The 26,827-nt window shown below is 30.7% G+C and overlaps 1 protein-coding gene across 2 annotated transcripts; it reads right to left on the bottom strand.

Annotated features, from left to right (window-relative positions):
* Positions 1 to 1,959: 1,959 nt before the first annotated feature.
* On the bottom strand, positions 1,960 to 26,389 carry LOC111909651 (phytyl ester synthase 1, chloroplastic). 2 transcript variants are annotated; one of them, XM_023905430.2, is made up of 13 exons: positions 25,690 to 26,383; positions 5,810 to 5,861; positions 5,663 to 5,718; positions 5,417 to 5,575; positions 5,227 to 5,331; positions 5,025 to 5,125; positions 4,562 to 4,683; positions 4,332 to 4,440; positions 4,120 to 4,250; positions 3,661 to 4,030; positions 3,141 to 3,254; positions 2,721 to 2,806; positions 1,960 to 2,611 (listed from the first exon to the last, which is right to left on the bottom strand). In XM_023905430.2, exons 1-13 carry the CDS (start codon positions 26,117 to 26,119, stop codon positions 2,311 to 2,313), a joined length of 2,136 nt encoding a protein of 711 aa, XP_023761198.2. In that variant the 5' UTR covers positions 26,120 to 26,383; the 3' UTR covers positions 1,960 to 2,310. The 2 variants fall into 2 exon arrangements, with proteins under 2 accessions (XP_023761198.2, XP_052624420.1); XM_052768460.1 differs by having other exon boundaries at positions 2,444 to 2,611; positions 2,726 to 2,806; positions 25,690 to 26,389.
* Between the last annotated feature and the right edge of the window lie 438 nt (positions 26,390 to 26,827).

Raw genomic sequence — 26,827 nt, 5'->3', positions numbered from 1 at the left:
TCGAGGATGCATGTCGTGCACACCTACCAGACGCGTCGCGCACTTCGTTGGTACCTGGGAGTGCCACATGTAAGTTTCCTGGTGGTCCACGTGTTGCTCTCTAGAAGACGCATGCACGAATGCGTGCGATTTTTAGATTTTTGTAAATTTCGTAACTTCATAGATCGGATTTCATATCGTGTCAGTTTTAGTCACCTCTAGCCTTATCTATATTTTTTGAATTGTTTTTTTTTTTTAATATTTTAGTTGTTTCTAATGGATCCGAATTGAGTTTTTATCTTTTGTGGTTTATGGAACTTCAAATTTACTTTAAAGATATTTTAAGTTTTAAGAATATAATTTGTATCTTCTTATTCATAATTTTGTAAATTAGTGTTGACAACATTTTACTTTTTGATATAATTGTTTTTTTTGAATTTTCATATTTTTAATATTTGAAAAAGAGAAGTCCATATCAAGATCAAGACCGACCAAAGACTCGTACTTATACAAAATTACTATTGCAAACTGAATAACCTGATTGGACTGAATAGTTTCGGGACCGCTTATGAAAGGACAAACGATTCTTGAGCGTATGTTGGTGTTAATTGTTATCGTCATTTTCAGGGTAGTTATGTTTTTCTTTTCCAATTTCTAATAGCTGGTAGATTATATATAAATGTATTATGTAATTAGTTTATAACTCGTGGGAACCACGGTTATAAAATTAATTAAAGATTAATAGTTAAAATTTAAAAATATTAATAACTTGTTTTAAATAAATTATTCATTAAGAGGTTTTTTTTAGTTATATAAACTTATAATCATTGATTTAAATAAATATGTAAAATTATATCACTTTATAATTTGTATTAATTTTATTTTAATTTTTATTCTAATATTGTTAATTTAATGTAATTAGAATGAAAAATTTAAATTTTGAAATTTGAAATAGAAAAATCAATATATTGACAAATAGTATGCATTAATTATGAGACATAATAAGGTGAAACATGGCAAAAATAAAATAAAATTTGCATTAATTATGAGGCTTAATATGGCGATACATGTCAAAAAGAGAATAAAACTACTCTTTTATTAGAATAGAGAGAAGAGATTTAATAAAAATAAAATAAAAGTATTATAATTGGCATATCTGTAATGATGTTGTTATATTTTTAATAAATATATTTAAATTGTAATTGCAGAAACACAAACAGCTAAATCAAATTTGGTATTAACAAAAAATATATATATCAAATGTGATTTCCATGTGAACAATATATTAAAAATAAAAGTGCCAAATCAAGATGGAGGCCCAACAAGGGCCGACCCAGCACTCTCATTCGTTTATTATTTTTCAAACCGAAAAACTTGATTGGACTAATTATAAAATGACAAAGTATCATTAATTGAAGTGTATGTTTGTGTTTGTTTTAATCATAATTTCCAAGATAGCTATGTTTTCCTACTTCTTATCAGAATTGTACTATTTTGTCCAATAAAATAAAATAAAGATTAAATAATTCAAACTTAAAGTTCGTATTTAAGCCAGTTGCTCTTAATAGACTAGAAGCCAGATAAAAAAACCTGATCTAGCTCTCCAGAGTAGAAGGCAGAAAAAAATAGTCGAGTATTGACACAAACAACAACAATACAAGCTTCTCTTCTACCACCGAAAAGAAAAGTATAATGGAGAGAACGTTAATATCTAATAGATTATAAATAATTCAAAATAACTTACTCAAGTAAAATTAGATAAAAATATCATAACTAGTAAAAGTGTTGGGTGTAATTATATATTTTTAATATTTTTATTTCGTAAATTATTTTAGAAAATAAAAAATAAAAACGACTTCCCAACTGAATATGCTCAAATAATTGAGACCTTCACATGGTAGTTTAAATGTCAATTGTTCAAATGAAATGTGACTTCCCTTTTAAGTATATTGTATAATTATTTCAATAGCAAATTATACATACAACAAATATGTTTTTCAATTAAATTTTCTTTTAAAAATTATATATTAAAAATCATTACATAAGACATGTTATAAATCCATAATCAAACGCAGTATTGACTCATTTAAAAACAGATGCATGGTTTGATTAAAATATTCTAACATAAATCCGTAAGAGTAATTTTTATCAGAAACCCTCCAAGTCATGCCAATATGTACACATAACTCATGTATTATGGAAAATGGTATATCATTAACTTAATAATTAAAATATATATATATATATATATATATATATATATATATATATATATATATATATATATATATATATATATATATATATATATATATATATATATATACATTTTCAAGGCTCGAATGTGGGAACTTGGTGCACGGGGGTTAAAAGCGGTTGATTTACAAGTCTATTAACAACCCCACGATAAGGATCTTCCTCTCTCTTCTTAATCAAATAAGTCATATTCTTTTCCACTTCAGACTTTATCTCCATATACAACTCTTTTGCATTTTCTCTATCTTTCAATATCTTTTCTTTTCCCTTTGTTGTTATAGGCTTCCCAAATAAATAGTAGAATCGACCAGGTACCTTTGGTACGCATACCGGAAAAAATAAGTTCTGATTACCAACTTCTCCATCCACTCCAGCCCTACAACCAGATCACATTAATTAATTGCCACCGTTAGCAAAAAAAAATTGTATTTTTTAATTTAGATAGTTGAAAGCAATGTCGGGAGCAAAGGCCAAGTAAAATTTACCTTACATTAATAGCCTCTTCGTTTGCTTTTTTTATTTGATCGTTTAGGATAGGGATTTTCATCATATCATCATTGTCAAGAACCAACTGAAAAAATTAAAATATTAGTGTTTGATTTTCTCTATTAAGTTTTATATATATATATATATATATATATATATATATATATATATATATATATATATATATATATATATATATATATATATATATATATATATATATATATATATATATATATATATATATATATATATATATATATATATATAACACTTTAAAAAAATGTTAAATCTTTTTTTAGTCTAGAGATATGGTTTAGACGATGAATTTCATTACTATTTGCGATTTTGATTTTGAAAAATAATGTTTGGATTAGTAGTTCCCGCATACAAATATCTAAGTTCTCAAAAGAACTTACCTCAGTAATGTCATCTTCTCCAATAGTTCCAAATGGTACGATAGTAGCCCTAAACTTTGCGGCCATTCTTACAAATTCTTGTTTATCAGGCCAAAATAACTTGTATTGCTCACCCTGCCAAAATCACCATCTTAATGACCATTTTACTCTTACATTTCAACAAATAATTTTATAAACTAACCATTTAGCTGAGACTAAATTACAATTTTATCCTTATATGGGTTAAGTGTTGAATACATATTATTTATGTCTTTTCTAAACCGAATAAACATCTTAACAATACTAAATTACCATTTACCTTTACATTCAAACAAACAATTTTGACAATATTCGTCAATGAGATGAGTTTGGAAGAAAAAAAATGAGACGTAATTAATGAATTAGTGTCTAAATATATTAATCCATGTGCTTTTGGCTTGAGCTATGCAACCATTATGTCTACATAAATTAAAAAAAGAAACAACCATATATAATTGTCCAGATTAAGTGCTTAACAATTAAACCAATTAAGTCAACTCACCTTACGATGAAGAGCCTCACGTGCACCACCAGGGTAGAGCAATACAAAAGATTTTGTTGAAAGCAATTTGAAGAGGTTGGTTGGGGTAACAGGAAGGGCACCAAAAACTTTCATCAAATCAACATATGAAAATTTAAGAAACTCATTTATAAAATTCGATGTAAAAAGTTCAGGGTGGGCCAAACCACGAACAATAACATTCTTTTCTCTTAAAAACTCTATAATAAGTGGTGCAAGTTCTAATCCCATGAGCATATGATAACCAACTAACAAAACAGGACCTTCATCTGGAATCCCACTAAGGCCTCTCACTATTCTTCCATCTTCTAAAGTTGAAAACATCACTGGACTTGTAGCAAATTGGAACCACCTGATTTTTATATTATGATGCAAGTAAAAACTTTGTGATACGTGTGTGAATAATATAAAAATGGAGCATATTAATGCAAAATTAATTACATGTGTCCTGCAAGGGCATTTTTGTACTCTGACATGCTAGGTGGCAGGTAGTCCTTTACAACATCATGCTTGCATGTTCTTCGATATTTTAAGCTTTGTTTGAGTATTGTTAACAAATTAATACCATCTTCCTAAAAAAACATAATTGGATTTAATTAGTTATAAAAAATATCCAGAAAAATCTTAAAGAAATACAAAAAATTATGAAGTACCAGTAAAAGAGCGTGACCGTTGTCCTTAAAGTAATATATTTTGCTGTTTTGCAACGTTTTTGAAAGCCTTTGAGCTTCATTGCTACTCGGAAACATGTTATCTTTGCCACTAAAATATAAATACATAATTCAAAATATACACCATAATCGACATGCATGCTTTTTATATTAATTAGAGTCTGTGCATATGGATGTATGAGTATGTTTTTTTAAAGAATAATAAAACTAACCTTGCAAGCACTAGCACTTCAGCTTTAACATCATGCAACCGAGAATTAGTGTAGGCAACGCTAGATTTAAGTAATTTCAACTTCCATAAAAGTGTTGATCTTGGAATAATATCAGACAACCCCTAAAATCAAATGAAAAATAAACGGTGGAAAACTAGACAAGTGAATAAACTAAGTGAATTATCAAATATGATGTATTGGTTATTCTTTTTTTACTTAATGAGCATAATGGATTAAGTATTTAATCTAGAAAGTTATACATGGTTGTTTTTTTTTTACTTAATCTGGACATATTGAATTAATGGGTTAAGCAAGAAAACTTGGCTTAATGTATTCAAATATCAATCATCTACCTATTTTTCGTTCTTTTTTCCTCCCAAGTCATCTCATTTTAAAACTGATGAATATTCTAAAAACTATTTATTGATTGTAGGGGTAAAATGGTCATTTAGGTAATATATACCGAAAGTCGAGGAAGCAACATAGTAAGGTTGTCAGCTACTTTCCTAACATTTGGAGTAGGTGAGGCTTCAGTAGTCACCATTGCCATCTTTATAGGATTACCTGATAGATCAACAAGATATAATCATGTTGATAATTAACAATATTTAGAACTTTGTAACATATAAATCATAGCATCTAAAAGAAACAGATGATGTATGTACCCATGACAAAGCTAAGAATATAAGGGATTGTGACATGAAGTGTACTAGGCATGACCTCCAGGACAGAAAACATAAGCCGCAGTTGTGACCTGTCAAACGAAGTTGCTGAAATAGATCATTGAAATAAGTTGATACTAAAAACAATTTGTAGAAGATAGTTATATTGAAGGTGGTTGTTTTTAGAACTAACATGGATTTGACACTATAACTACAAGATCTATAGTCGGATTGCGTGCAGCAACTGCAAGAGCTAAACACCCTCCAAAAGAATCTCCAACAAGATATATTGGCCTATTTGGAAATAAATCATGCTCAAACCTCAAGGTGTCCTCCACAATTGTCAGTAAACCTTCATATACAAAGTAAAATTTATATAATTATGACACCCCATGATGTATTTTCTGCATATAGTTATATAAACAAGAAAACATATGACCTTCAAATGGTGTTCGATCTTGAATTGGGATGTGCAAGCATCGAACTTCAAACACCCTGTAATCAGAATAACACTTTATAATAAGCTAAAATATGTCTTAAATGATATTTAGGTACCATGTAAATGTTAGCAAAAGACTTTACTAACTTTTTAAGAGACTTGTGGTGCAAAATTAAGCCCAAACCAAGACCATCAATCCCTATAGAAAATCATTAAGTTTAAACAAGTCAACTAAAAAAGTCCATACTATACATAAGTGTGTTTCCAAGTACATAGAATTGTATACTACATTGAAGAAAGAAATGGTCTCTGATCGAACTAATCTTGATAGAACTAATTTCATGTGGGTATGAAGAAGATGATTCATCATAGAAACCCATTTTAAAAATGAAGACAACATGCTTAAGGAACATTCTCTCTTTGTTCAAAATTAGTTACTCATTTTTCTCTCTAATATATTACAAAAATGATGTATTATTGTAGTAATTATTTTTTGTGAAAGTAATGTCCCATTTCTATACTTTGATTAGTTCGTAGAATACATATTAATTGATTTTCAAGTCAGAATTGCTTTAGATTATATTAGAAATTTACCATGAACAATATTAAGGTCATAGTATTTCGTAAAGTTTAATGTAATTTCCAAATGAAGACATATATTAATGTTGAAGCCCAAAAGTAATATGTTGATCCGAGGAACCATGTGGAGAAATGTGTGTAGCGTGTGCGATATTTGCTACATGGGTAATATACTTTCAATTGGAAACCAAAATAAATTAGGTAAGACACATGTGAAAATCATCAAATCCTTTGTACTCATACAAAGCAATCCATTGGAGATTTGAAGTACTTCATCACAAAATTCTTTAAGGATGTTATATTTTACATGCACATAAACAACCTAAAAACTAAACAACAACAATAATGAGTTTCCGTAAAAATAGGTTAAAGGGAGGTAAGATGTAGGCAATCCTGCCTCCACATACAAGTGGAGAGACTGCTTCCATACATGACCTCCAACATTAGAAACGCAGTCTCACACTGATGTATAAAAGTGGCGGGGGAGGAAAGAAAATACTAGTAATAACATTGAAGAGTAAATATTTTATGAAAACCACATGAGAGAAAAAAGAAACCAGGCCGCAGGGGCAGATGCTTTAAGGGGCCATGAGGGGCCATGGCCCCTCCGGTTTTTAGCCTTCCAAGTCCAATACTCAAGGAGTGTGAATGTAGAAGCGGATCTCTTAGGGCCGATGAGGTTGTGGCCTCCCCGTTGTTTAGGCCATATATGTGATGATTGACGAGACCAAGTACGGCCTTCGAAGAATATCTGCAAAACGTTCCCGCTATCCATCCAATGCCATTATTCATACTCAAACCCTCTTGCTTCAACGATTCTTCGAGTGACTAATTTCCGGTGGCAGAATTGTGGACTCCTACATTGCTAAATTGCTCATGTTTTATGGAAATCTACCCAAATTAATCTGTATGCTTCATTCTCCGTCTCCTTTTTAGTTCTTTTATTTTCCAAAATTGCTATCTACTTGTATTTGGAGTTCGGTTATTAGGGTTTTGCAACCCAATTTTGATACAAATTCATTTGCATTTTTCAATGTTAACATCAATTTTGGCTTTGAAATCAGATTTCATACTCATAACATGTAGATTTGAATATGTACAGGAATGAGTATTTTGAGTTTCAATAATCAAAATTATCAACAATAAAACCAGGGTCATCGCTCCTTGGTAATCGTAGACTCTTTTCCTGGTTGAAAAGTTGAAAAAGTTGGCTATTGATCTTTGGAGGTAAATGTATTGTATTTTTTTTGTTTCTCTTAGTTTTTTGGAATTTGATTCATATTGGTATGGCAGCATTATATTTTATTAGTTTAAGCAAAATATTTGATTAAAGGATTAAAATCTAGGGCTGGCAATTCTCGACACGACACGTGACACGACCCGCGACACGACACGAAATAAATGGGTTTGGGTTGAGTTTTTCAACCCGCCAACCCGCTAACCCGCCAACCCGTCAACCCGTTTATTAAACGGGTCATATATGGGTTTCTCAAAAAATAAACGGGTTGACCCGCCAACCCGTTTATATTCATAATAAAAAAAATTATTTTATTTTTAAATGTATTTATGTATCAAGTATTAATATTTAATAAGTATTATATAATATATACCATTAATTCATAGACCATTTGACTGTTTTGACATTTTGACTCGTGAAGGATAGTCTAAGGTCGTAAGTCGTAACCTATAAGGCTAAGTCTGTAACATGTTTCTATGAATGTTTTTAATTTTCATTTGGATGTTTAAAACTTAAATGTCTAAAATTCAGACCCACGAACCCAAATCTAACCCACGAACCCGCCAACCTGTGAACCCGTATGAATAAATGGGTTGGCGGGTCATATATGGGTTTATGTTCCAAACCCGCTAACCCGTGACCTGTATATTTAAATGGGTCGTGTTTGAGTTGACATATTTTGACCCGCTAACCCGTTAACCCGCGACACGCCAACCCGAACACGACACGATTGCCAGGCCTATTAAAATCCTTTAAGGCTTTTGGAGGATGTAATACTTTGAGCTAAATATCTGATTACATGATTAAAAGATTAGAATCCTTTAAGACCTTTGTAGGTTGTTCTACATTAAATTAATGACAGTTCATGATCATTGCATTTTTTTTATTACACGGATAAATGTGTCTTTTTAGTTACTAGATGAATAATGAGCTCATAAGTCCAATTGAATTAAATAGTTGTGTTTGGTTTACTTAGATCCATCATTTGGGCATTCTACATGCTTTATTTCACATATGAATATCTTGAAAGTAGCTAATAAATAGGTTTGATGCTTGGAGATTCTCACACACATAGTAACTGTTGCTTTTACACTATGTACTTGTATGGTTTTTTTTTAGGCTGTCTGTACTTAATCTCTTATGATCACTTGTTAGCTCTTTTTAGTGTTATTCACAAACGTAACTATGATGATATAGCAAAGAATATGAGCAAACTCTTACTAAACAAATCAAGAATGGTCATACTTTCTTTGTTAATGTTTACTATGATTGGTATTTGGTATAGTTACTACTTGATATGGTTATAGTTTTTCTTTTTATTGTAATTAAAATTCTTTACTTTGTATTTGGTTTATTTTGAAAGTTGGAATCCCCCCCCCCCCTAGTTCAAATGTCTATGTTCCGCCCCTGCCAGGCCGTATGCAACTCCTCCTGATTTTAAGCCTCGACATCCTCATATTTGAGGTCTTATACTCCATTGGAGCCAAAACATTCATGCTAACCTAATGTCATCATCTCACTTCTGTCTTAGATGTCCTCTCCTCCTCATACTATCATTCATGACATTCTCCACCTTCCTTAAACAGTGGTCGGTTTCCTCGTGTAAACATGCACGAACTATATAATCTTGCTTCCCTTCAATTTTGATGATTAACATCACTTCCAACAAACACATTGTAACCAACTAACCGGTACAAAAAAGCAAAGAATACGTGTATTTTCTTAATAAAAAAAATACAAAGAGAACACACACACACACACACACACACACACATATATATATATATATATAGGTAAATGTTCATTTGAAACCATGTTAATTTTGTAAGACATAGAACATGCAATCCAAACCACTCATCTTGGAGATAAAAAGAATAAAAATAATAAAATCTAAAAGGAAAAATCTGAAAATTCTATTTTTAGTTATTATTTTCGTCATTTAATTTACCCAAAAAAAATTTAAAAATACTGTTTCTTTTGTAATATACGTGAAATACTCAAAAAGAATATTACACTATAAATATTCAAATAAAATTCTTAAAATGTTAGCATATTCTAGTATTCTATTAGAAATGTTATATATGTTAAAATTTTCTAATATTATACTAGAATTGTTAAAAATTTTAGAATAATCTAATATACTTTTAGAATTGTTTGAATATTTATAGTTTAATACTCTAGTAGAATATTTGAATAATCTAAAAATTTTGTTTTAATATTTATACTGTAATATTTCACGTATATTTAAAAAAAATAGCAATTTTTTTTGAATAACCTAAATGACAAAAATAATATTTAAAAAAATTCAAAAATTTTCATTTATTTTTTCATTTTAAAATTATTTTTTTTATCTCGAAAATGAGTGACTACGATTGCGTCCCCATGTCTCACAAAATATTTATGGTCTCAAACTAACCTCTATATATATATATATATATATATATATATATATATATATATATATATATATATTGTTGAGTTATAATGAAAACCACAAAAACAGAAATTTGATATTTTTTTCTACACAATATTATTTAAAAAAAAAACAAAAATCATTATTTTTGCATCTAAGACATTAGAAAAAAAATATATTGAAATTCTTTTTGTGCATATGCAAATATTATTTTTTAAAATATGAATATGCATCCAAAATACATTTATTTTGGAAAATATATTTTCTTAAGAGTAAATTTTGTAATATATAAACTATTTTCGTTGAATAAAAAAATTCCTTGTAGTTAAAAAAATAAATAATTTTTTTACTTTTTCAAAAGTAGATTTTATATTTCGAAATTAATACTTAAAAAATATATTTTTAATGCATATTCATATTTGTTGTTGGATATATATATATATATATATATATATATATATATATATATATATATATATATATATATATATATATATATATATATATATATATTAGTAAAATATACATATGTGTATGTATATTTTTTTGCAATTCTCTTAGATATATCATATCCGGTATAGATGTGGAATTTCATGCCAAAAGTGTATGTTGCTACAAGTTTATTCCATATGCATATGCACCTAAGATATATATATATATATATATATATATATATATATATATATATATATATATATATATATATTTAAAAAAAAACATATTTTTCACATAGTGTATGTGTGTATGTGCATATGCTATATGAATATGAAATTTTTTTCCATATGCATATGTATATAGCATATACATATACATATATCCATATGAAAAAGAAATGATTTTTTTCGCATTTGTATATGTGTATTTTTTTTAAATGTGTATATGTTTAAAAAATATGAATATGCATAAAAAATATATTCTTTAATTATTAAATTTGAAATATAAATAAAACTTTCTCTATTTTTTTTTAAATTCAACGAAAAATTGTATGTATTTCGAAACTATTAATAAAAAAAGAATTTTTACAAAAATGCATTTTTTTGATGCATATTCATATATTTCTTTTGTGAAAAATGCACATTTACAAATATATATATATATATATATATATATATATATATATATATATATATATATATATATATATATATATATATATTCAATTTGTTTTGCAATGCCTTAGAAGAAGCAAAGATTTTTTGTGTTGTTTTTTAAACTTGTGTAGAAAAAAAGTTATCATTTTAAGATGGTTCTTAGCATTATATATATATATATATATATATATATATATATATATATATATGTGTGTGTGTGTGTGTGTGTGTGTGTATGTGTGTTTGTGTGTATGTGTGTATGTGTGTTAATATGACTAAAACTAAACCCTACGCCTCTTGGGCCAATTTTACGCCTAACTATTATATACACTTCAACATTTCCTCTCAGGTTAGGCATGATATTAATCATGCACAATTTGATACAAATGTAATTAACTCTACTCGTATGTAACGTTTTTGTGAACACGTCAACTAGTTGACTCCTCATTATAACATAAGAATTTGATTCTTGATAAATGTTAATAGATCTTGCAATTTTAATTGGAAATTAATATTTTATGAAGATAATATTTTCAATGAAGTATCAAAGTTTATATCTCATAATTTATGATATATAAATTCATGTACATCTTTTTGGACTACACGGGTTTTGGCTTCTTAAATAAATTTACATAACTTGTAGAACATATAATGAATGTAAAAACTTTTATATTCCTCTTTTTTTTTTTTTGAAGCAAAACCATGGACACCCCTTAGTAGGATAAGCTTTTTTGCTAGTTAATCTTTTACTAAGAACACCATACTTTAGAATCATGGTGTCTCATAATCACTAAGTATAGGCATTAGAGGTAAGGTGTGTCTTAAAGTCTTAAGAGAGAAATAATAAATACTTGCTTAAAGGTGCATAAAGGCTTCCATGCTCTTGCTTATTTCCTTGATGAAACTGTAGCTTTCACCTTCCCTCTCATTTCTCTCTTGAAGTGTTAAGATATTAAGAAATATCTTGATACTTGAACTCTCTATTTTTAAAAAAAAAAATTATGATTTGTGCTTAAAAACTGAAGAGCCTAATATTGCATGTAATGGATTGGCATCTAAAGTGTTACAACTTGTTGGTGGACTTCTCTAAAGGAACTCTATTTTGTTTTCTTTTCATCTCCATTAACTTCCAACCTTCCAAGAGGATTCAAATTCTTCAAAGGTTGTAATTTGCTAATCTTCATATGGTTACGACTTAATTTTTAATGTTCGTGCAAAATGATCATTGGTGAAAATAAAATAGTTTTATCTTATTCAAATTTATAAAGCGTCCGTTGCCAATTATCTCGTTTTAGAAACCAAAATTTTCAATTAATTTCAACAAGTGATATCAGAGTCATCTATGCATGTATGTTTAGATTATTTGATTATTTGTATCATCTTGTTTTTTTTTGGCTAAACAAGGATTATTTTATTTTGTAAGAAAATGATCATATATGTTTTCTATGATAACTTTAAAAGATTTATAATAGATTAGTATCACCTATAATAATTTTTTTAACAGGTAGGAGCTTCAGGACATCACTTGAAAGTTTTGGTACTTATGTCCCTTAGAAATGGACTTAACATATCTTATGATGACTTACAAAAATTGTCGTTAATTTATGGTTTGGTTTTTGCACATTTGCATGTATGCAATGTTTATATTTAATGCTGATATGATGAATGGTTGAAAATAGGATTTACATCCAAGATAATATTTTGAACATTATTATCATAACATGGAATTTAAGTTTCATAATTTGACCTTTTAACATAATATGGTATAAGATGGTATAATAGTTTTAAAATTAAAAGGAATTTTATAGTTTAAAACTCTATAACATATAATTTTGACGAATAAAATTAATAAGTTTAAAATAATGATTTTAGAGACATTAATATAATATATTAATTTTAAAATTGATCATCTCGAAATAAAAAATGACAGTGGATTTTAATTATAAAGAATGTAATATGAAAACTGGGATTTTTTTTAATAAAAGTATCATTGTATTGATACATGTAACATCCATGATATCATATGTTTTAAAAACTAGAATTATAAAATATATAAATCTTTTTTCAAAATGCAAACCACTTGTATTGTCTTTTAATAGCCGAGGTGGTTTTGTGATTTCTAGTGGAATAAATGATACTTAACCACTAGTTATGCATCAATTCCACATATCTTTCAAGTTGGATGATTTTATTGTGAATCTTTTACGATAAAGGACACCTAAGCATTAGAGACTCGTTGAATACATGGAATCGAACATGTCAAATTAACAAAAAGTTGTTAAGGATCCCATACCGCTTGGAATTATATTGGGATGTAATTAGTAATCGCTACCTACCTTGTTGAATTAAGTAAATGGGATAAATGATACCTAACCATTTATTTGTTTCACTTCAACAATCTTAAACTTTAATAATTAATTAATATTTTAGAAATATAAAGTATTAGAGATTTAAATATTAAAAATACTAAATGAATTTCGTTAAATTTTGTAGATGACCCCAAATGGTAACCACCAAACCACAAACACCTTATACCTACAATTCGTCTTAGATAAGGACAAGTTATACCTCAACAACTTCCTAGATTGGTGCCGAAACTTGAGAATCGTTTTCAAACATGAGAGGAAGTCATATGTACTTATCAAACCACTTCCCAGTGAACATCCTTCCACTTCTATGGACACTCGTGAAGCTTGGTTGAAACATTTTAATTATTCAATCGACATATCACGTCTTATGCTTGAATATATAGTTTTGTATCTTCGGAGAGAACTAGAACATTTTCAGCATATGACATGAGAACTCACTTGAAGAAAATGTTCCAAGAGCATGTGAGGATCAACCGCTTCGAAACCATTTAGGTGTTACATGAGTCCCTAATGGAGGAAGGCCAAGAAGTAAGCTTTCATATTCTTAGGATGAAAGGATATGTTGACTATTTGGATAAAGTTCGATATCCTATTTCTGATGAGTTAGTCACAGGTTTGGTCCTCAACTCGTTGACCAAGTCATTTGATGTTTTTGTCATGAGGTTGAACATTGACCACATGGTGGCCTTCATCTTTGAGTTGCATGTGATGCTTCAGGTTTTCGTCAAGGACCTTCCTAAAGTACCATGTACATGTGATGAATGTGGCACCATTGGTTATTGGAAAGGGGATTTTTTTACTCGCATTGAGACATTTCTAATGAATAAGCCCAAGGTGGGTACTTCAGGTATCTATATGATAAAACTTGTATTTTTTTATCTAACACTTAATCATTTGATACTAAGTGTATGAATAACATTTTTAAATGTGTTACAAATGTTTAGGAAATGTTAGCAGGTGAGCAAAAGCAACTTGGCTCTCTATGTGAGCAAAGAAGCAAGAGTTGCAGACTAGAGCTTTTGGAGATAATGATTTATGTTTTAAACATAAAGGCTTGTATTATATAAAAATTATTGTTTTGATCAATGCACGTTTGGATGATTATAATTTATCTAATCATTTTTCAAGATGATCATGTTCATATTCTGAAATGATTAATACTATTTCGAGGATTCGACCTCTTAATGGAATTATAAAGTAAATATCAATGGTTTTCTAAACAATAGCTCTATACATAATGAAAACACCTTTAGACTCAAATATTATTTGAATGAAACTTATCTATTACGTTGTCACCTTTAAAATATAAATAAGAGACACATATTCCAACTTCAAAGAATGGACTGTTGAAGGCAAATGAATTTGGTTTATTTGACTATAACACCTAGTTTTAGAATGCTTCTAAGTTCAGGATAACATGTTGTAATTTGATCAAGTGGAGGTCTTGAGCTTCAAAGGAATAAAGTTTAAACCTTATTGGATGTTAAATATTCTGGGTCAAGTGATTTAGGTCTTAAATATTGGTTTTGTGGTGGCCACGACGTGGTGAAGGATGCATCACGACGTGGTCATAGCTAGAGGAAATGTGCATCAATCATGTGCACCACGACATGTCAAGAGTCTGGCCATGATGTCGTGGCCGCCAAAGTAAAAAACCTAAAGTTTTCAGTTTTGGGTCTTATTTAAGGGACGTGATGGCTAGGATTTGCACACCCTCAGCCTCCATCACCTTCCTTTCGACCTAGAAGTACCCATATCCACCATTGTTGAGTTTTTGAAGTTTTGTGGTGATTTTTGGTGGGAAGAAGAAGAATAAGGCATCCATTGTGTGATGATGCAACAAGAACGCCCCCCCCCCCCCCCCCTCCACTTTCTAGCTCATCTTTTGGACCCTTATGAGTCTTCAAGTTTCAACCTTTATGTTCCATGCTTCTAGATCTAGGTTTATTTGTATTGTTCTTCAATATTGGTATAGTTTGAGTGGTTAGACTCCATAAAGTTAGCAAATTTATAGATCCTTGGGGTCCCCTTGTGGACATATGTTCCAAATCTGAAGTTTAATAGAGTCTTGATGTTAAGCATGGAGTTTTGGGTCTCATTTCCTCCATTTTTGACCTAGTTGGAGTTCAAGACATGCATTGGACAGCTTATCTATAAAGCATGATTTTTATTACTTATTGGGTAAGAGAAGGCCTTCTAGAAAGTATGGATATGTAGCTTGAAGGATTAAGTGCTTAATGCATTAAGTTGGTCAGGACAGTTCCCACGATGTAGAGATTTGGCCTCCACGATGTGGCATTAAGTGGCCTGCGTAACTATTTTATCGTGAGGTCACGACAGCGTGGAAAATACTTAGCCACGATGTGGTGACCAACTGATGGACTTTTGATCGTTGACTTTGACTTTTGACTTTTGACTTTTGACTTTTGACTTTTTGACCAAGTTGACCGTTGTTAAATTTGAGGGTTTTAGGTTGCAGGTTAAGAATTGGTCCCTGATTGTTGTATAAGTGACCTGTAGTACTAGTACTTGGATTGTGTGAGCTGTACGGTTATCTGCTAGATTGTGAGGTGAGTTATTCACTATACTTTGTATTGCAGTATGTATCCTTGTGTGTAGCATAGTGGTATGTTGTAGCGATATGTTTGATCGGTAGATCTGTTATGATTACATGTATTGTTGGCCATTGTTTGTTTGTTTGTTGTTTGCATATGTCGACATATTGTGGTAGGGTTGAGGCGGTATTGCTTTGTATTGTAGGCCAAGATACCCAGGCGGTCCTGTATACTGTAGGCCTTGTGAGGCAATCCAGTCAGACTGTAAACCGGAGCGGTCCAGCTACTGTAGGCCTTACGAGGCATTCAAGTAGACTCTAGGCTCAGTAGAGCGGTCAAGGAATCTTGTAGACCTCGTGAGGTGATCCAAGCAGACTGTAGGATCATGTGTGCATGCATTATATGTGTATTTTTGTGTAAGGTATTTTGGGGGAACTCACTAAGATCTGGTTTTAGTTATGGATTAAATATTTTTCAGGTACTTATCGAATAGCGAAGGCGGGACTCTACACACGCACACCAATTGGTTTAAGATTCGATATTTCACAATGTTTTCCTTATACTCTAATTTTTAATTATAAATTATGAACGAGTGGTTTTAACGTGGATGCATTTACAAAATGGTTGTTTATTCTATTTGAAAATTTAAAAAAAAAATACTATGAATGTTACATTGGCATATGTGAATCTTATTTAGGTTTGAAGAAGATTAATGTTATTTTCTCTAGTTGTAGAGAACCAAATTTTGTTAGGAAGCATACTTAGTGATGTATGGCGTCCTTCCAAAAGAATTCCTAGAAATAGTGCAAGATACCTCATTAACTTCATTAACAACTATAGTTGTAAGTATATTTTTTATGATAAAACATAAATATGAAACTTTTTAAATGTTCAAGTTGCTTCAATGCGAAGTTAAGAAACTAGCCCATAGGACCATTAAAGGCCTTACAAATTATTAAGGGATGAACAAAACCTTATTAGACATGGTTCACTCTGTGATTAATAGAAGTAATCTTCCTTTATCACATTTTTGAGTTATGCCTTACTCACGGGCTCACTGTCACTCGTTTTTAAATATGGCTCTAACCAAGAAAGTATATAAAACACCTTATGAGATTTGGCATTGAAATGTTCCATCCTTATCTTACTTAAAGTTATAGGAATGTGAACCTTATGTAAGACAAGAAGCTTCCAACAAACATCGACCCAAGATCTAATGAGTGCATATTTGTAGGATATTCTAAAGATTGTTTAGGTTGTTACTTCTACAGCCACACCGGGAATAAGATCTTTGTTTCTTGGAAAGTTGAGTTCTTAGAAAGAAAGTTTCTAATGGAAAAAGATAGTGGGAGGAAATTGGATCTTGAAGGAGATCAAGAACTACAACCTAATGTAGCATAGTTTGGCACTAGTTCTCAACAATAAATTGTTGAGCTTGAACAAATTGTTTTTCAAAATCTAATGAAACACAAAGTTTTCGTAGATCTAGTAGAATTTGTCAAGAATATGAGAAATATGGATTTATCATTGACAAATGTTTTTTGATGGATTCTGATGAACCCATCAACTATCAGAATGTTATGTCAAATTATGAGTGTGAAAAATGGCTTGAAGCCCTAAACACTGAGATGCAATCCATGTATGATAATAAAGTATGTGATTGGTTGATCTTCCTCTCCCCATGATAAGACTATAAGGAATAAGTTATTTTTCAAGAAGAAGCCAAACTTAGATGGAAACCTATACACATTTAAAGCAAGATTTTTCGCAAAACATTTCACTCAAACTCATGGTATTGACCATACAAAAAAAATTCTCCTGTTTCTATGCTTAGATCAATTAGGATATTATTTTCATACCTACATATTATGACTATGAGATATTAAAGATGGATGTTAAAGCCTCTTTCCTTAACAAACACTTACTTGAAGATGTCTTACGGTTCAATGTGAAGGGCTTTGTCAATCCAAAACATCCTAATAAAGTGTTTAAGCTTTATAGATCCATTCATGGATTTAAAGAAAATATCTCAAAGTTAGAATCTTTGTTTTCGTGAGAAAATCACAATGTATGGTTTCATCAAAAATGAAGAGGGGTTTTATGTTTAAGAGAAAACTAGTGGAAGTATAGTGACATTCATAGTCTTGTATGTAGATGACATATGCTGACTAATAAAGTTAATTCAAAGTGAATATATTAACAAGATCTTGAAAAGGTTCAATCTTCAAGGTTCTTAGAGAGGATTCTTGTTGATGCTACATGACACGATTTTGAGCTCGTGTTAAGGCCATAGCACAAAATTTGAGCAACATAATATGAATGGTATCTTATTTTCCTCAGTAGTTAGATCCAACATGTATGACATGTTAAAGACAACACCATATGTATGATAATTCTTTGAGCATGGCTATAAGATACCAAAAACATACAAGGGAAAGTCATTTATTGACTATGAAGAACGTTCAAAAAGTACCTAAGAAGAACTGAAGAATGTTCTAAACAGATCGAGATAAGTGTAAATTATAATCGAGTTATGAATTCATTGTGAATGAAGAAGGAATTTTGTTGGAATGAGATCCAACCAAAACATTGTTGCACAATCTACTACATGATTATAATACATTGTTGTTTTGGAAGCTGAAATTGAATATGCTTGGATAAAGAATCTCATTAAAAACTATGATGATCCTTCCATTCAAGATCCCCTAAAAATCGTTTATTACAATGAGGGTACACTTACTCTAGCTAAGGATCATTAGTCACATCAGAGCACCAAACATTTCCTCTGAAGATTTAACTATATCAAGAATAAAGTTAAATAAGGAGATGATTGTATTCAAAAAATTCACACAAATCAGAATTAAGTTAGACTCGTTCACGAAGCCCTTCCATAAGCTATACACGAAGATCACGCTTTAGCAACATGTTTTCGTTATTCTAGTAAAGAGATTTTATTTGGATTTAGTATTTAGTATTTAGTATTTTGGTATTGGAAAATTGTAACAAAAACATTGTATTGTTTTGATAAATTAGGATATGATATTTTCATTAATACTTGTTGTGTTCTATATTATCATGTTTAATCCATGAATAATCTAGTTATTCTAAATGGTCCATAGTCTTTCATAGTTTTGGAAACAACTATAAGGCAACACTATATGAATTGGATTGGTTAATTTTCATATGATGAAGTAGCAAAGTGTTGCAACCAAGTTCATAGGTATTTGTTAAAGAATAAGTATTATACATGAACCATGTTCAAGATCACCTCATGGATCGATATCATGAATGAATTTTATAAAGGTAATATCTTTGTATCCTTAGACCGAGATACATATTTGGGACTTAAGTAAAGGAAATATTATGTGTTGATATGGTTAAACATTGTTGTTTGACTAGAAAGTTATAAAGGCCATTATTCGATATAATATGAACTATAGAAGAGGCACATGTAGTCAAGATGAGAATTGTTCTTCTTGTGTGTTGAAATTTAAACATATAAGGTGCATTACTAAAAGTTGAAGAATATATTAGATTAATTTTGATCCATATCTCATGTTCAACATGATGTTTGTGACAAGTGATAAGTGATTACTTACCGTGTACATCAATTGAATCTGTGAGCTTTTTGGCAATTAGATATTGTTGAATGGAGCCTCTTAGTGTGTTATTGGGTAAAATGAAATGCTGATAAACGCTCACCACCGTCTATATCAATCTATAATGAATCTTATGAGTGGACGATTATAGGATCTATATGCTCAATAATCATTTTAGAATGATATCACCCATAACATATGATCATATATGGTCACGCCAATTAAAGTAGACACAAATTAAATATGTATAAGAATTTTATTCATGATAAATGTTAATACCTCTTGCATTTTTAATTGGAAATTAATATTTTTTGAAAATAATATTTCCAATAAAAGTATCAAAGATTATATATATCATAAGGCATGATATATATATATATATATATATATATATATATATATATATATATATATATATATATATATATAAAGTCATGTACATCTTTTTGGACTAAAGGGTTTTGTCTTTTAAATAAATATACATAACTTATAAAAGGTATGAATAATGTTAAAAAATTTATATTCTTCTTATTTTTTTTTTTTTTTGAAGAAAAATCGAATACGCCCCTTAGAGGGGACAAACTTTTGTGTTGGTTACTTATTTCATTAAGAAACCTATACTTTAGAAGCATGGTGTCTAAATTATCCAAACAAAGCACTAAGAGATTGTTTTAAATTATACAATCATTGTCTAGGTTTATAGACTCTCCCACACCCTCTGAGCAACAAACCCATGTGATTGCTCCATGTAACCATCCTCATGTAGATTACCATACAGAAATGCATTTTCTTACATCAAGTTTATAAACTGACCAATTATAAGTAGCAACTAGAGACACAAATAGGCGCATAAAGGATAATGTAGCTACATGAGAAAAGGCTTAGAGTAATCCACTTCATAATTATGAGCATAACATTTGGAAAATAATCATGCCTTTAAACGAGCCATCGATCCATCTGGATTAACCTAAACAATAAACACCCATTTGCATCCAATTTGCTTTTCATTAACTAGTAACTCAGCTAAATTCCATATCTCATTATGATCAAGGCAATTCATTCTTTCAGTTATTAGAGAACGACGTCGAGGATAGGCCAAGAGTTCATGTGTCATTATGATCAAGGAAATTCATTCATGTGAAGTGGTCACCGGAAAGAAATGTACGTTCTCCAAATAAATGACATCTCGTGAAACAATGTATTGATTGAGTGTATGAGAAAAGCACCTATAACCTTTATGAATGCAAGAATATCCAAGGAAAACAAATTTTAGGGACTTGGGATCTAGTTTCCTTATTTGAGATCAAGAATCCCGAACAAAACAACTAAAACAAAATACATAATATGGAACACAACTTCCAGTAATTACAAAGAGTGTATGCTTAATGAGAAAGCGTGCATTAGAGATTTTTCCAACCCAAAATGGTTCTAGAACTGTCATTTGAAATAATGGGGCTCAAGCTACTTCAAGATGGTCGTGATTTTTTTTCTTTCAGCAACTCTATTTTGGTCAGGTGTATCAACACAAGAAGATTCAAGAAGAATACATTGTTGAATCATGTAAGACTGAAACATTTTAACGGTATATTGTTTTTAATTATCACTACACAAAGTTTTCACATAGACACTGATATGTGTTTTGATCTTAGCAACAAATGAACAAAAATAAGTGAATACATCAAAGCGATTTTTTGTAGGATATAACCAGTAAAAAATAATTGAATACATCGGTGTGATTTTTGTAGGATATAGCCGGTACAAAAAAAATAAGTGAATACATTGCATAGATTTTACAAGCACCCTAGACATTATTCAAATAAGGATGTGACTCATTTATTAACTCTAGGGATCAAATAAACATGTTGATATTTAGCAAACTATCACAACTCATAATTTAGGTATGACAGATGACCAAATTAGGAATATAATCTCTTCAAAATTGAAGAGATGGGTAACCTAAATGAAAATGTAATTTAAATGGAGATAATGACAATAATCCAAATAGGGATTTAGGTCTCTAAAGTTCAAATACATAACGTCCACCTGACTCTTGTCCTCTACTAATTATTTATTTTGTTGAAAGATCTTGAAAAACAAAATAATTAGGAAAAATGTGACACTACAATTCAATCCATGAGTAATTTCACTGACTGGTAGCAAATTAAAAGAGAAATTAGGTAGGATTAAAACTAGAGATAATGTAAAAGATAAGGTAAGATCAATGGGGCAAAATCTTATAACTTTAAGGGTAGACCCATCAATAATGGTAGCATAGGATATAGACCTATGAGTATGTAAGTTTGAGAAGACACTAAGGTTACATATCATGTGATCTGAAGCCACTAGAATCAATAACTCATTTAGACACATAAGATAACAAACATTTACTATAGATGTTTGTCTCAGGAAAAATGGCATCCAACACATGTGAATATTTGTATCCCAAAATTTGAACACACACTTCCGAAGATATAGTAATAGAACCAGAACCAGGAACTACTTGACCATCCTTAGTCATTTTCTAATCTTTCTGGAAACTAGGTCACAACTCCAAGCGGTTTCGATAAGAAAAATATGATCTTGCCAGAAGAAACAGCACAATCACATGACTCTTAGGCCAGAAAACTTATAATACATTGCACTTACATAGTGCCCGAATCAAAACTTAAAAATTAAATAGAAGAAAATGACATACTCATAGGGCTCCCTAGCCAAAAAAAAAAAATAGAAAATATGAATAACGAATGTGTTTTGAACCGTAAATTCAATATAAACATTAATAAGTCGCTCGTGAACAATATTCAGAATAAACAGTGGAACTAATGTGAACAATACTCAAGATGAATAGTGAATTAGCATGAACAATACTCATGACGAATAATCACTCACTCGGATGAACAGTGCTTCCACACTTATAGGGTGCTCAACAAAAATAATTCTTTAACCCTAAGATTAGCTCTAATACCATGTAATTAGTAACCATAATGCAAAGAATACTTGTTTGTACTTGAGAGAAAAAAACACAAAGTAAATACACACACACACACACTATATATATATATATATATATATATATATATATATATATATATATATATATATATTGCAATATGGGGTGTCTTTTTAGCCGACCCCTATATATATATTGTCCTTAGCACTCTTTCCTTGTAGATAATAGATACCCTTTAGATATCTCATTGACCACTTTTTAAAAAATCAACCAATAATTAGCTGCTTATAATCAATTTTTTCAGAAAACAATGCAATTTCATCCAATAAAAATATTTAAAAAATTAATTAGGATGTCCATATTGCAATATGGGATGTCTAGTCAACCCTATATATATTATATAGGTCGTTAGCGCTCTTTCCTTGTAGATAATAAATACCAAGTACTTGAAACTTTACTTTAGGTATAGTACTTTCTCAAAGATATGTACTTTTACTCCATCATTACGCACCCTGTTGGAATTGCACCATAAATATTCCTTCTTAATTATGTTTATCCATAAACCCTTTTCTTCTAACATCGATCCCCATGTACCTAATCTAGCCTTTTGTTCGGTCCTGATACCTACAACCAACACAATGTCATAGAAAAAACGTACACCGTGGCTTAGAGAAATCATGTCCATCATTAAAACAAAAATGTATGGCTAAGAGGCAATCCTTGACATGATCTAATTCGATCGGGAAAAAGTCAATGTCAACGAATAGGCTTCAGATACAACCATACATATAGCAGAATACTACAACTAGCAAATATTATGTATAGGCTATAGCTCTTATATACCTCCTTCTTGCTTCCAGGGTCCTCCAAATCGTCTCCCGTAGTACATCCCTGTATGCCTTCTCTACGCCAATGAGCATTATATATCCCATTTTTTCTCTAAATTTCTCTAAAAGGTGTATAGGAGCAGTGGCGGAACCAATGGGTTAGTAGTGGGGTGCAAGGACCCCACTTAAATGTGGGTTCCACCAGATATATACATAAACAATAAAAAAAAAATTTTGAATAGATGGTCCCCTCTAAGAAAATCATGTGCACCCACTTACCCCATTTGAAAGGTGAAAGCTGCATATTATTTTTCTTTCTCTGTTCAGTTTCAACAAAAGCATCCCTCTTCTTTCATCATTCTTAATCCCTCTTCTTTCATCGTTCTTAAACCTAGCTGCTCATATGCACTGCTTCTGATGCCGTCCACAGAGATCAGAGACCGGAATGAGCTCGTTTTTTCGGGCTCTCTCTAAATCTGAAGTCTAAAAACAACCACAAAGCTCGTTTTTTCGGGCTATTTATTTTTGACATTTACTTTGTTAAAAACAAGAAAATTCCGAGTAATCGTAACGGATGTTTTCGAATCGATTTTGGGGTAATCTTTATCGGACCATTTTGGCTTGGTCATTTGACAAAATTTATGATAAGAATTCAATCTAAACTCAGGCATTCAATCAAGTTCCTTTTTCCATGATAAAATTGATTTGATTGTTTAAGAAATCCCCATTTGGATATGTAATATCTCTTAAGAAATTCCTAAAGTGATCTGAAGATTGATGAATCTGATTAGATTCAGCTCTGAGCTTCAAGAGCATTGAATTGTGGGATTTGACTTTTGTGTTTGCTTGGGTCCTTCGTTGTCTTGTTGCCGCCATTTCAATTTAATTGAAGTGTTTATCTCTTTATAGAAAAGTAGTGATCCATTGTCAATGTTTTCGTTTTTTTATTAGGCTGACCTTGTTTTTGCATAGTTTAAGAGGTATTGTTATGCTTAACTTAATAATTTGACTTGTAATCAGCCAACCACTCTATTGTTATGTGTTTTTTGTGATATAGGGTTTAATGTAGAGGCTTTATATTATCCTATTTCTGCTTTCTTTTTGTTTAGTTTAAGGGGCGTTTTGATGTTAAATTTTATATTCTTGTTTAATTCTTATCTTATTGTTTAACAGAATAACAAGGGGACAATGGCTTTATTGGTTGGAATAAACCAGAAAGACAGACAGACTTAAGACTCATAAAGAAGCAACGGTCAACGGTCAATGGTCAATGGTCAACTGTGCACCCCACTTGACTTCCGGGCTGAATCCGCCACTATATAGGAGGTGAACACGTTAGACGTTGCTCTCCCATCCAATACATGGAATCGAATTGATTTTCTGATATAGTTATTTCACGTCGCAACATGACCTCTACCATTCTCTCCTATAGTTTCATTGTGTCACTAAGAAGCTTTATACCTAAATAGTTGTTGCAACTTTGGGCATATCCTTTGTTTATATATTACTATCACAATACTAGATCTCCACTCCTATATATGATATCTTGTTGTCTTTAAAATGTTGAAAAGGTTCATCGGCCACCGAACTTTTTCAAAGGCACAACCACACACTAATAGGGATTTGGTTTGGCCTTATGTCTTTGTCCCCTCCCAGCCTCCTTAACCATTTTCACGTCCTCACTTTTCATCTTTGGGTAGAAACATTCACCTTAAGTCTTTTGGTGTCTTTTAGTGCTCTCCACATTCTTATCCCTCACAAATAAAGTTGACTTACCAAATAAAGACCGAAATTAATTACCACATTTTCTTTGTATATCTTCATGTTTCAGTAAAACACGAGCATGTAAAAAGAAAGCTAAGAAGCAAGTATATATCAAGAAGAACATAAATAAAGTACGTAGTAGAGAAAAGTAGAAGACAAATTGTCAAAAAAATCATTTGAAGGGAGGGAGTTAGATATTTTATGTTTTATAACCATAGATATATATAAGAAATCAAAAAAAATTAAAGTATTATGTCTATTTTTTTGCTTCAAAGCGTGGGTCTTTAAACAAGAATTTGTAATGACAAAATATGAGCCAAACTCTCTATAACAAAGATGTGGGACCCATGCAAACGAGCATGCCACCCTTATCATTTTAATCTGATTTCGTTTTTTAAATTAGCATCCAAGCAGCACCCACCCCAGAATGTGCAGATATTGGCCCTGTAACTCAAGCATCGTTCTTCATAAGTTTAACTTCCAAAATGGTTAACAAAGATTACCTCTTTGTATCAGGAACAGATAGAATACATAACATGCATCATTACCACCACTATACTAGTATTCTTATTGCAATCATGTATAACAGAGAACTATATGTACATGTGTATACTGAATCTACTGAAGAGAAAAATGACATTACCTGGCAAAAACAGAAGAACGGGTGAATTGGGTAAAGGACATTCATTCCCATCTGCTACCACTGGGCAAAACCACCTGGGAGGTCCGCCATCAGGTTTAATGATGTCTTTGGCTAAATCAAGGTAATCTTTCACACTCTGAGTTCCATATCCATCATCCCACAAAGGTTCAAGCTTTTCTTCTTTCCATCTACTCTTGTCATCAATAACATTTGAACCAAGTATCTCCCTCCTTTCAACATCATTCAAAGACCCAACTCTCTTATTTAAAGAAACTCCCTTAACTAAATTTGCAGACTTCTCAAGAGATGAATCTGATGCTGTTTTAGTGCACTTAACTGAAACTCGGGAGGATGGATTCTTGTAATAACCTGATTTCAAAGCAAAACATGGTGACAAATTCACAACTGAAGTTGTAGCTTCTACAAACATGTCTTTAGACCAGATTCAAATTTGGTTTCTTGTATCACAATTTGCTATAACCACTTGCAGTTTGCATTAAATATTGAGGGTTGTAGCTTCAGCAAGAATGGCTCAAAAACAGTTACCAGTTTTGTATCAAGCGAATGGTGAAAACCCATACAAGGACAACGAAACGTAACGTGAGGTTTTTGAACAAAAATAGAAAGCAGAAGGTGAGTGGGTGTACGAGTACCAAACAGAAAGCTTCCACATGCAACAATTGTTAACACCAAGGAAAGTGGTAGAGATAGAATCCTAGAAAGGGAATGATGCGCAAGTACAGCGGAGAATATGTATTTCGTCCTTTAATGTTAGTCTTAATGCAGTTTAAATTTGGCGTACCTAAGTGTATGCTTGATTGATTTTGAAATAGGACACTTAACTACTATCATAAAAAAGTGAATTATTTTTTATTAGACTATTTGGTTAGTATATTTGTAATTTTGGATTGATTCGAGTAAAACCAAATTCATATGTTAAATTGGTTTTGGATATGTTAAAAAACCAATTAGTCCAAAAAAAACCCGAATAAAACTTTGATATTTATTTATTTATATTATTTATATTTAATATAAATCTTTAAATTTATTATTTGTAAGTTATATCTTTAATACTATATAGTAATTAATGGACTTCGCTTATTTTTTTTAAATCATGCATAATGCAATAAAATATCAA

Source organism: Lactuca sativa, chromosome 2, assembly GCF_002870075.4.
Source record: "Lactuca sativa cultivar Salinas chromosome 2, Lsat_Salinas_v11, whole genome shotgun sequence".
NCBI classification, from domain to species: domain Eukaryota; kingdom Viridiplantae; phylum Streptophyta; class Magnoliopsida; order Asterales; family Asteraceae; genus Lactuca; species Lactuca sativa.
The sequence above is the reverse complement of the archived record's forward strand: the minus strand, read 5'-3'. Positions and strand labels throughout refer to the sequence as shown.

What these genes read in the sequence shown, in the direction of transcription:
- LOC111909651 (XM_023905430.2), bottom strand. Translation starts at nt 26,119, where the DNA reads ATGTTTGTAGAAGCTACAACTTCAGTTGTGAATTTGTCACCATGTTTT. An exon ending in AGATCGAACACCATTTGAAG is followed by an intron (nt 5,576 to 5,662) that starts GTCATATGTTTT and finishes TTGTATATGAAG; the next exon opens with GTTTACTGACAATTGTGGAG. An exon ending in GTGAGGCTCTTCATCGTAAG is followed by an intron (nt 3,255 to 3,660) that starts GTGAGTTGACTT and finishes TGATTTTGGCAG; the next exon opens with GGTGAGCAATACAAGTTATT.